We start from the raw sequence: 12361 nt of genomic DNA on the forward strand, positions 1-12361 counted from the left end.
AGCAGGCTTTTGAAGATTGTATAGCAGTCAGAAAAGCACCAAATACCCCATCTTCTGCATCCACCTAGTTTCTTTGGCTTATATAGGTAGCAATATTTATAAAATCACCTCAACTTCATATACTAGAGATAATCTTACTCTGTAAAAGTATAAAAATCTTCATTCACATTCAAAATTGTAGTACACATAAAAATATCAAAATCAAATATATACAATATAAAAATAAGTTTGTTATTTTCTTTATGAAAGTTATAATACATGGCTGTAATACATGTTGAGACATCAGTCACGGCTGTATTTGCAGATGCTTGTTCCACACTATGGCTGGACTCTGGGTATGATATCTCCCTGGGGATACTCCTCAATTTCAGCATGAAACATCAGTTCTAGAGGAGAAATAAAAGAATGGTATTTTCTTGTAAAAATTTCACCTGAATACAATTTCATTATTCCCCATAAGTGCTCTAGCATTCTCCCAAGCCTCCTGCTTTTCTTCCAAATCATAACAACAATTCAGCAAAACAAAGGGTTACCCACTGTCTTTAGAAAACTATTGCAGGCTCCCAAAAATTAGTTAGTGTTACTAGCTGATCATATGTAGTATCATTCTCTATTTGACCTGGACACTAAAACAGAACTCTAATGTAGATGAAGGGATTGTTGAAGTTTTGAGAGGGTCAGACTCAAGAAGAAAGATTTTTGTTTAGAGTCTCATCAATTTATGCATGTATCTGCTCTATGTATCACTGCTTAAGTTAGCAACACTAGAACCTGGAATATAAGGAATGGTGAATTATATTGATCATGCCACTGTTGACCACTTGCCATCACCTCAGCAGCCCAGGCATGGGAGAAAGCGTGAGGTGAGCAGTGAAGAGCTCATTGCAGAGAAATTCAGCTAGGCATGCTAAGCAGCTGATGAGGTAGCTGAACTTGAAATGCATTCAGCATTTACAAAAGGAACATTAGTAACATTAAGGCAATTTCTAATACATAAGCAGAATAAATACAAATACTCAAAATACTGTTTTTTTTTTTCAAATGAAGAAGAGATATACTTTTATGTTTCAAAATTCATGTTGCTTCAGGCAGGACAAACAAGGCTTTTCTTTCTTTTTTAAATTACTGGGTTTTTGTCTTTATAAAACCAAATACACTAACATCCTAAGAAGTACCTGCTTTGGTAACTTTTTAGGAGATTTTTTTTTTTCTCAGCACTAATCTGTAACACCAAATGCAGAGCACAGCAGATAAAAGCCTGGACAAACAACAATTTGCCTATTAATGTTTCTTACCTTCACTGTGGTCTAGCTCTGGTCTGTAAGACAAGAAGATCCAACTTGTCCCAACTAGAATAGACACTACCAGATTCACCACAACCCATGGCTTAACAATTTCTTCCTCTGTACCTGCAGTCCTGGGAAAAGCACATCAACCTATCAGTCAGGGGTTTGCTAGCACATACAGGTTACAATAATAATTTCAGTAGAGTATCTTAACAATAAGCTTGCTTAAATAGATGTGAAAACAGAACTACTTGTACAATCGTGATGTTGCAAAGGCCTGGTAAAGAGCATGACTACCAAAGACAGTGACTCAGATAGGAAATCCTATTATCTCATACAGAATGTCCATTTGTAGATTTCAACAGCAAATTACTTTTCTTAGCCAAGAGACAGAAGACAAAAATCAAAATGCATGGTCAAATTTTATTGTGAAGGACACTGCACAATGTTGTCAGTCTTATCTTGTAAGTACTTCTTCATGAGGCAGCAAGGCAAGTGAACAGTCTGTAAGCCAATGCAAGGACTTGTGTACAGATGCTGTGGAGTGGATGATACAGGGCTTTAATAAGCCAAACCAGTAAGTTTTCATGTAAATGCTTTTGCTCTACTTCTTCTGGTCTATTTTAAAAACTCATACAACTAGAGTTTTAAGTCCATCAGGTATTCACACTTCAGAAATTAAGTTTGGTATGGAATTTTCTAGCATGAAACAATGCTTTGTGTTTAATGCCAGCTGTGTCTGCTAAGCCTTTGCATCCTGTGTCAGACATACTTCTTTTTTCATAACATCATGAAATTCATTTCTTGGACAGATAAGACTGTTTCCTTCAAAACCAGTGTTAACTTGCTACAGAACGTCCTGCCCTTAAACACAAAAGGGTGACCTCAGCAGGGTCCCATTCTCTGGCAAAAGAGACTCTTAAGGTTTCTGCAACATTACAATTTCAGCACCGTTCCATCAGGCTCTTGTTTGAGGTATAATGGATCTGTGGCCAACATGACTGAACTAATCTCTGAGTTGCCCTTTTTCTGTGAAATTATCAAAGATTCAGGACAAGCTCAGACAGCAGCAGGTTTAGTATTGAAATTCTTCATTAATACCTTACATATGTTGTATAACCTTTTTAATCCACTAGTTTCACTAAGGGTCCTAAGTAAGCTATGTTACAATTCACAGAAGTGATTTCTTAAATTTCCTACCAGATGCTGCCATTTTCCGAAGGTGGTGTGTAGAGGTTAATTCTGTCACATGTCATCTGCTGGCTTAAGGATAAGATAAGAGCAGCAAAGTACACTGGAAGAAATGAATTAGCATTGTCAGATATAAACTCCCAAAATGCTGTTTCATCATGACACGATCGCTACATTTTCTATCCTTTCAATCCACTGACTCAAATGATATAGTCCTTTAATTCATTCTCTCTTCTTCAACATTCCCCGACTCATCAAAATCTCTTTTCTGCCCTTTTGTAAATGATCAGCTACATCAAAGGTGGCATCTCATGATTGTTTTTTGCTATGTCTGTGTTTCATATTGAGAAGTGGGAAACTAACAGACCCACTAATGCTACTATTGCAAATGCTTAAAAAAATATGTAGCAAAAGTGTTCATAGCTTTTGAATGCTGTTTTCAGCTGCTGAGCAAGTCATTTATTCTGAATCAGAAAATAACCAGGGAGGAAGATTTCACTAAAAAAAATCTATGTAAATTTTTTTTATTTAGTGTCTCTTCTAGACAACTTCTTATCCACTTAAAAATACTTACGGAAAGAGGCTACTGCTGCTGGGTCTAGGGTCAGAAAGCCCCTCAGTGCAATTGATGCTTTTGCCAAATCAATCCTGGTAATAAAACACAGCCCAGTAAAACAACAATATTGTTCCTCTAACAATATTCTATTGTTCTTTTACTTTTTGCAAGATACGTTCTTCTGCTTCTGTTATGGTGCCTTAACACACACACACGACTATATCCTACACACATGGCAACAGTCCTCAGTATGTCAAATCCAAGAAAGTCTGAAACTATAAAGAGGATGTTCCATGAGGTTTGCAGCTTTTCACACTGCGATCCTTTCTGGCAGGGAGAATGTGAAGAGATCTGTCCCCTTTCTAATCCTTACCATACATTTCAGTGTCCATACCACCAACTGAGTTATGCTGTTTTAACTGCTCACATAGCTTACATCAGTACAGGAGTAATGAAGAGTAACTCAGGCCTCCTCCTTGCCACCACTCCATGAAAAAGAAGTTACAATTTTTTCCATACCACTGACTCCTCTCCTGGCATCCTCCTATCCTGCTATCTGTAACTGAGAGAAACATCTATAGCATCTACTCTGTTCTTTTTGGTCCACTTTCTGTTCACAGTATCACAGTATGTCAGAGGTTGGAAGGGACCTCAAGAGATCATCAGGTCAACCCCCCTGCCAGAGCAGGATCACTTAGGATAATCCACACAGGAACGCATCCTGGTGGGTTTTGAAAGTCTCCGGAGAAGGAGACTCCACAACCCCACTAGGGAGCCTGTTCCAGTGCTCTGTCACCCTCACTGTAAAGAAGTTTCTCCTCATGTTGAGGTGAAATCTTCTATGTTCAAGCTTGTACCTGTTGTTCATTGTCTTATCACTGTGAATCACCGAAAAGAGCCTGGCCCTCTCCACTTGACACCCACCCCTCAGATATTTATAGACATTGATCAGATCCCCTCTCAGTCTTCTCAAGTTCATTCCACTCTTAAGACATAATGCAGACACCTCAGCTAAGACAGGAAAACTGTTTACACATCTGTGCTGCAAAACTGACTGGGGAATAGTTTCACATAAAAAGTAACTTGACAGAAACATTAGTAGTTTTCCACTCCTTTCCCTCACAAGGCAAAAAAAAAAATGTTAGCTCTTCTATCTGGTTCACCTCATGATCACACCAACAGCACCAGTACATTGAAGTAAAGATACAGGCAGTGGACAGAAATGAGTAATAAAGGTCTGAATGCCCAAGTACACATTTTATCTGTAGAGCCAGTGATGTGTAAAATCATGAAGTGTATCACATTAAATTATCAAGAGCAGATGAAAACGTGCCATAGTAACAAGAACGGAACATACTGCACACAATTTACATGCATCTTTGAAATTCAAACGTTTTTTACCTGTCAAAGGCTGATACTGTACTGATAGACAGCAACAAATATAACAAACTTTGAGCTGGGTATGCCAGTGTCTTATACTGCTCGAGCAGGTTAGAAACAGTGGAAAGCTGATTTCCTGCCAAAATGTAGATAATAATAATGTTCCATACAGCATATCCAGCAAGAAAGCCATGGGTAAAGAGTCCTATCACCCTGAATGAAGAAAAAAAAATCAGACAAAGTTTCACATCTTGACTTTATGACGAACTACAGACAAAAAAGGCATATGAATCCATCTGTTCAACCTTGCTGCTCTAGCCTTTCACAGATAATTTTTCTGATCTAGTTATAAAAATTTTAACCAACAGGACTTCTGACTCCTCCCTCGACAGACTGAGCACTTAAACTGATCCTATCACTACTTCATTACTGCTACAGAAATCAAATAATTTCACTCACTGCCTGTAGCTTCCCAAGACCACTGCCCCTTACACTTAACTTTAAACGTGTCCTATCGTCACCTTTTTTATTATCTTCCTTGCTAAGAAAAAGCTGAGAGGGAAGTGCAGGCTTCCAGATAAAATACACCCGAGAAGAAAATGGCTGGCATCTTGCCAGTCTGTATCACATCATGATCCCATATGAAAAAAATAATTTTGTTTTCTGTTGTGTACAAGCTTATGCCCCAGTACAGTTTCACTTCTCCTTTTTCACCAACCGTTTTCTTTCAGAATTATCTGAACTTAGGTATTTTTATTCTGGTTATATAGCTGATGGGCAAATCTTGTTTTGTAACATGTTTTTTCTGTATTTTTGTTACCAGATCAATCTCTTAATGCTCAGATTTTGTCTGAATCTTTGCAATATGATTTCCTCAGTTATCCTCTTTGTAAGTTGCATTTCACATGTGGTGTCTGGACTAGAAAAAGATATTTTTGACAACAAATACCAAAAGCTAGAGATCTGAGAAAATTTATACCTGCTACATCCCAAACCACCATTTATTACTGAAGGTGCTAATTTTCAGGCAGAAGGGGGAAAAAACCCCACACCACGAAACCCTGTTATCTGCTTATTTTCATCAAAACATTTATCTTTCACCTGAAACTTCGGTGTACTGAGAGTGCAACATCTTTGGTTGTCCATGAAGGCTTCACATCCATAAGTACATTGATATTTTCAGTGGTTTTAATCAATTCTGCACGGTCAGCTGCCTGAAAACGTCCTGAAAGGATGAGGATGTTAGCTGTAGAGACTACTGTTACCTTCCATCAGCATTCCTGCATTAATACTTATTAGTGTTAAAAAACTGTGAACATCAGAAGTTCCGTTTTTCTCCCCACTTCCTACCCTTTGCCAGCTTACAATCATGCTAAGATGCCTCTTCTCAGTGTGGTGCATCCTGGTGGGTCAGGCTATGGATTTAAGAATGTGCAAAGCACTTTGGGTAATTACCAAAAAATCCAAAAAACCCAGACAACCCAAAAAACTTCCACTTGAAAGACTTTCTGTAATACAGTGAATGATAGCCTCTTCTCAGGGTAGTGTGACACCTGTGACACTATCAGGTCAAATAAGCTCAGCTGGGTACTAAGAAACAGCCTTTTTCATGAATTCCATGCCATGGAATTAAAAAATTCGGCCAAACTCGCCAGCACAGCAACACTAACATTCACTGTTGAAAAACTCTCTTTTCTTATTTTTTTTTCCAAATAATTTTTGTTCTAGAAAACTTTTTTTAAAAGTCCTTCTCAATAGCACAATATTTTAATTTTAAATACAGTAATGCTTCCTTTTAACTGTGAGATAAATCACAAGATGTACTCACGATTTTTTTCAACAAACACTTTGCTGACAGGCTGGCTAATTCCAGTGGGAGCAGAAAACACAGGCTGCTGATCTAGACTCTTTCTGTGCTCATCTTCAAGGATGTCTTCCTCCTCCACTTCCAGGTCATTGGAACAGTGTGTTTCAGCTGGCCGAGATTTCCTGTCAGTACAAAACATACAATGAGCCAGAGAAAGAATAGGAAATAAAATGGAAAACCTGAAGACTGTCCTTGTAGCTTTCTTCTCATCTGTGCAGGTTCAGGAGGGGAATTAGAAATGCTAGGTCCAGTGGTCATGGAGATGTTGGGTAGAAGGTTGGACTTGATGATCTAAGAGGTCTTTTCCAGTCTTAATGATTCTATGATTCTAAGACCTAAGACCTATGAACATAGTAAGAATGAAAGAAAGCAGTTACGTATTTGATTTTTTTACATATGTGACTGAAATAGGCTCAGAACGGTAACACATCCACCTATGCATAAAACAAACGAGTAAGGTTAGATCTTAACCCTGGTAAAAACTGCACACATAGTATTTATTGTACAGGCTGAATGGTTTTGTGGGCTTCAAGGTTTTACATTTTTGTAATGTGACAATGTAAAACACTACTCAGTCACATTTATTATCAGTTATTCCAAATTTTGAGTTTTGTCTTACTTTGTTCTTTTTTTCTGTTTGCGGATCACTGTTTCTTCAGCTTCAGGGACATCCATGCCATTTCCATTCTGAAATAAGGATGCAACTTTTTGCTGGGTAAAAGAGGTCTCAGAATCTGAAGATTTAAAATAAACCACATGAAAGTTTTACAGCTTTCATAAATATGGAAATACATTCACTTACATAGATGAATAATTATTATATAAACACAGTGGCAAAACCTTCTGAGCTTTGAATGAGATAAAGGATCTATTGCTGTATTGCCATTATGAATGTTTGTACCTTACGGAATCTGCAATCAGTAACTGAAATTCTAAAGTACCAGATTACCAGTAGTCTTACTATGAGATTACTTTCAGCTGTTTTAAGCACAGAAGCATATGAAAAGTCTTAAGACAAAATACAAATTGGCCAATCATATTTCTGTGTTACCACCTTTTATTTGGTGCTCTTTCCAATCTAAAAATCAATTCACATACCAGTAGGTACTTTCTTTTTCTTGCGTTTCCTCTGAGGGACATCATGAGGTTCAGGAGTTAGAGGCTCACTGCTTTCAGACTGCCTACGAACTGCTGCTTGGACAATTCCATCTAAAAAAAACAGATTAAAAGATCCAGTAACCTCAATCCAGAGCTGCTGAGAAACAGGAAAGAAAAAGATGCCTTTTGCTGCATAGTGCAGAATGTCTGTATTTGCCCATCTTACACCTGAGATGAAAATGTATTGGCTAGGAAGTGTAAGAGTTAGGAAACAAACATTTTAAGAATATGCAAAGGTGATAGCTGACAACTCACCTTTCCCCCTGGCAGTTCCATGATCAGACGGAAATTGAAATATCCAAGAAGTAGCACAATTCCATTTGGGCAAACTACAGAGGACTGATTGAAAGAAATCTACCACAGAAAAGAACTATACCTCTGTATTTTGTCTTTCTACATGCAAGAATTAGAATTATGAAACAAATTGTATGAAAAATGAATCTTTGTTCATTCAAAAATTCAAGCACTTAACACATTCAATGTAACGAGCAGCTTACAGCTAAAATGACTATTTAGTGAAGTATCAAAAAATGTTAGAAAGTTAAAAATAGCAGGAATAAAGGAACTCTTTCAGTTCAGTATCAAGTCATGCTGTATTAGCAGTATTGGAATGAACCTAGGGACAAAACACAGAGGATGGAATGAGTGATTACAGGCTTGTTATAAAATGACACCACTTTGGGGAAAAAAGACTGCAGTCATTCAATACATAATAAATTATCTGAGAACACTACTGAAGAACAGAATACATGTATCTGTCAGGAGCTCAGCTACAGTACAGCTTTCACTTAGGATTATAAACAGTTTTCAGTCTTGGCAGGACATTACCTAATGGAGTCTTTCCTTTGGGTTTCCTTTTTTTGGGACGACTGAGTGGAATTTCATCTGTAGAATATAAAAAAGAAGTATAGGTGCATGATATGAAGAAACTTCCACTTTTTTTTTTTGAACAGCTGTTTTCTATTGCTAGTGAAGAAAGGGATTCCCTTCCCTTTCAGAAGTGAAGACATCCTTCACCTTTTACAACTAACTTGATGATTCACCACTTCACATAAGCAAGAGTACAGAAAGAAGATGGCGAGAAAACAGGATAAGAAATCTGTCAAGTGCAAGAGAGGCTAAATAGGCACATGCACTTGTGTTAGGCAAAAACATTAAATACTCTGAATAGTGTTCTGAAGAATAAACTTCTTGTTTAGAGCAGTGACAACATTTCAATTACCTTGATTCAGAAATATCAAAGAGTAAAGAGAACAAAGAAAAACAACAGACAGCTATAGCAATGGCAGCACAGGTATCCATACAGTTCAAATAATCAGCCTATATTTAAGAAAATTACAAAGCTCTATCTTTAAAGAGAGGATGAAGTGATGCCAAAAGGAGCTACCAGTGTTTGATTCTCAGAAATGCCAGAATAACTCACCTTGGTTTCCACTTCATATTTAAGGAGAAAAGGTGTTGAAGAGCAATGTAAAAGGAACAAAGACGATAAAAAAGTCAATTTTCAATCAATTAGAATTCACAACAGTGACATTCACACTGCTGCTTTTGTGATTAATTTCCTTGTCCCTACTCCTAGTTCTCTTTATGAACAGTTGTGTACAGCAGGGAGGGAAGCAATCCCCAAAGCTCAACACTATTCGTGACTATGCAGAGTTTCTTGATTGCCTAGCTGTGGATCAGATTAAAAGCTTTAATCACCTGGCTAATTAAAACTTGTCTTACCGCCTTACATGTAACAAACCAACAAAAGTTACAAAACATATAAGCACATAGGTTACTAAAGGGACACTATCTTTACATGTTCTAAGTTTTGAACATCACATTTGCTTTTAGGTTTACTTTGAAGGAATTCGGAAGTACCATGTCATAAAACCTGTCATTACCTTTCCTTCCACACACACAAAAAACCCCTGCATTTTTCCCCACGCTGCATCAAAGTAATAGATGTCTACATCTTTATTCAAGAATATCTAGTCTAATTTCATAAATTCTTGTTTTGAAGGATTTGTGAATCAAACAAAGGGAAAGAAGAAGAGATTGGAAAGAAGGACACCAATCTAAAGTAAATGCTAATAAAACTAAAGTAGCTATTCGTCTGAGACTTTTTAAAAGGTTTCTCTCTCAGAGTATTAAAAGTGAGGTAACGTAGTAAAATTTCTGGCCCTCTGTAATACTTTAAAATGCTTTCTATTCCTTGTAAGGCATTCTAGGACAGCAAACTAGCAAGAAAGTCAATTATATTTGAAGCCCTTAACTACTTAGATGTTTGTTCATCTTAGTTATCTTCATTTTATTACTTGTAACAACACTGTAGTACAGAACCATTATCAATTCCATATAAAGAACTGATTTTTACCTTGGCACTGGAGGGAGGGCACGAGGTGGGCACTAAAAGACAAGAGAGAGGCAAAAAAGTCAACTTCTGTCACTGTGAAACCACATCTCAGAAAACAGGTGTTTCCATATATGGTCAGAATACATTGTCTGTTTTGCTTGTATGCCTCTTAAATAGCTAGGGACTCCTGATGGAGAGGTTATATAAAAGTAGTATGTAAGAGATGCAGGAGTAGTATGATTTTACCATAGTTCTGGCAGGATTCATTAGGGACATGTACCTAACAGCGGTGTGAGGCATAACCTGCATTTCAACTTTACTTAAATAATTTTCACTTTTCATGTAAGGTACTGCTTTCATTGGAAAGCTGATTAGCCATTCTGTTTAAAAATCAAAATACTGCAATGTTATGCATTCAATATTCTTGCACAGAATACACTGCAAGCTGAGTATTTTCTATTAATCAAGGTGTAAATTCAGAAAAATAGTAAAAGCAATAAAAGGAAATAAGCTTATTTATGCAAAATACTTTTAAATGTGATAATATAATTTATTTTCATATAATTTTGAAAATATTTACCAGCAGGTCAAACACAATTAAAATCTAAAAATCTTCTGTTAACAGTCTGAAATTGAGCTCTTGTACTTTCTCTCATCTAGAAAAAGGAAGGCATTTACATTCAGATTTTGGATTATATAGTTATATTGAAAGAATATACACAAATAACAATTCTTCACAGTCCAAAAATTCAGTTGATAATAGAAATAAGAATGGCCATAAGACTGGCAAGAGTCAATGATCCACAAACTTACCACTTGTTTTTTTCCCATATCATTTGAAGCAGTTCCCTGAAAGAGGCACTGTGAATCACTCTATATTCCCTCACACTGCTCACGCTGAACCTCAGCTAATTCGGAACTAAAAATAAGCTTCTAACAGCCAGGATTAGCTGGATGTGAACCTTCCTGCCCCCTGGGTTAGGGCCCACTACTACTCCCATTTGAAACAGCAGCAGTTTGTTTCCGTGCACTGAAAACCCCAAAACTGCAAATGCTGATACAGGTTGCAGTGAGCAAATTTGACTTGGATTCATTTACCCAAAACAAATGAGACGCTTTGTACTAAGAATGGTTTGCAGGATTAAGCCTCAAATCTCTCACTTGGATTCTAGCCATGCTGAAGATTGACAGCAAGTGCTCTTCACACAGGTAGAGCACAACACCCCCCCGAATGGCATCCAGCAAGCTGGTCAGGACTGGCCACACTATACACATGTTCCATAAGGGAGAAAAAAGTACTGATAAAGGCCAGAGCTCATTACTTTTATTGCTTCCTACAATCTTGTGGAAGTCATTATTAAATGTTTAGGTCAGTTAGTACTTTAAAAAACTTTAAAAAAATAAAAAACACCACCAACTTTTTATACAGCATTGACAGCCTGTGCAGTAGTATACCTGTTTTGTAGTACCTCTGTGTCTTCTACAAAAAACTGAAAAGTGAAGTAATTTTTCTGTATTGTTTACTCCTTACAACAAAGTAAATCACATGCAAGCAGGTGGTGGTGAATATGCATCTGTCCCATCTGTTACCAACAAATACCAACTTTATTAGTTTAAAGTTTCACCGAGTCTGAAGGCATTCACTCCAAGCTCCATTGGAGGAGTTCGAGCACAGGGACATTTTGCTCCTGACAGAAGAGCTCCTGAGTGCTACTGTAGCCTCAGTGCCACGGAAGCCAAGCGACTCCCAACAAACCGGGTATCCACCGCCTCAGTGAACCCGTTTGTGCCCTTGGGCCCACAGGACAGTGGCACACATCCGGGCACTCTCAGAGCGGGGGTGAAAACAAAAAGGCAGATTACCCAACCCCTTATGTATCCATTCAAGGATGCAGAGCAGAAATGCCCCAGCTCAGACACATGGCTCTTAGAAACAGCTGTGAGCAGATGTATTTACTGCCCGCATGCAGTGAGCTAAGCTACCACCACCCGATCTGAGAGGTGGTACTGTGAGGGCAAGCTACACACAACTCGTCTACAGATTTAAAGCTTTGCATATTTTTCTTTTCCGAGATAGCTATATATAGATGAAAATATGAAGATGCTCGCCTCCCCAGCAACAGATGAGCAAAACCGTGCTGCTCTACGGCTGGCTACACCACACCTCCCGCGGGCAGCGGCAGGGCGGCCACCTCGGGAGCCGGGATGTAGAAGCCGCGCTATATCAAAGTGCCCTGCTTCCGCGTCGTGCTTCAGCTGCGTTTCCCCAGCAGCAATTGCTGATGCGACAGCCTCGGTACAACCCTTCAGCAGCAGTGCTCAAGACGCACAAAGCTCCCCCGGTGCTTACAACCTGGCGCACCAGACTGCAGCCCCGCGAACCCGGCACTGCCTCGGCCACCAGCACTCTGTTGCCCGCTCCCCTCCTGAAACAGGCCTGCAGAACCGCCCTGCGTACACCCCTGGCCTGCGGCGCTCTCACCCCGCCGGAGCCCGCCCGCCGGGCCGCCATGCCATGCCGCGCCTGCCGCCGGTCTCCCCGGCACCGCGAGGTGGAGCCGGAGCTCGCTTCCGCTCTGCGCCGG

At 38.8% G+C, this 12361-nt stretch overlaps 1 protein-coding gene across 1 annotated transcript; it reads right to left on the minus strand.

The window, feature by feature from the left end:
• Window positions 1–268: 268 nt before the first annotated feature.
• TMEM237 (transmembrane protein 237) lies at window positions 269–12288 on the minus strand. The gene is made up of 13 exons (XM_054381136.1): window positions 12259–12288; window positions 9798–9829; window positions 8862–8872; window positions 8267–8323; window positions 7379–7489; window positions 6900–7014; window positions 6242–6402; window positions 5515–5638; window positions 4435–4626; window positions 3052–3125; window positions 2487–2580; window positions 1296–1417; window positions 269–386 (listed from the first exon to the last, which is right to left on the minus strand). The coding sequence occupies exons 1-13, from the start codon at window positions 12286–12288 to the stop codon at window positions 319–321; spliced, it is 1191 nt and encodes a 396-aa protein (XP_054237111.1). The 3' UTR covers window positions 269–318.
• Between the last annotated feature and the right edge of the window lie 73 nt (window positions 12289–12361).

Source organism: Indicator indicator, chromosome 5 (genome assembly GCF_027791375.1).
Source record: "Indicator indicator isolate 239-I01 chromosome 5, UM_Iind_1.1, whole genome shotgun sequence".
In the NCBI taxonomy this organism is placed as follows: Eukaryota; Metazoa; Chordata; class Aves; order Piciformes; family Indicatoridae; genus Indicator; species Indicator indicator.

Bases quoted from the DNA above. Each gene is read 5' to 3' on its own strand.
- TMEM237 (XM_054381136.1), bottom strand. From the start codon at position 12,288: ATGGCGGCCCGGCGGGCGGGCTCCGGCGGG. The intron at 3,126-4,434 runs GTAAAAAACGTT...TTTTATTACCAG, and splicing joins ACAGTATCAGCCTTTGACAG to GATTGATTTGGCAAAAGCAT. The intron at 387-1,295 runs GTAAGAAACATT...TTTCTCCTCTAG, and splicing joins AGAGCTAGACCACAGTGAAG to AACTGATGTTTCATGCTGAA.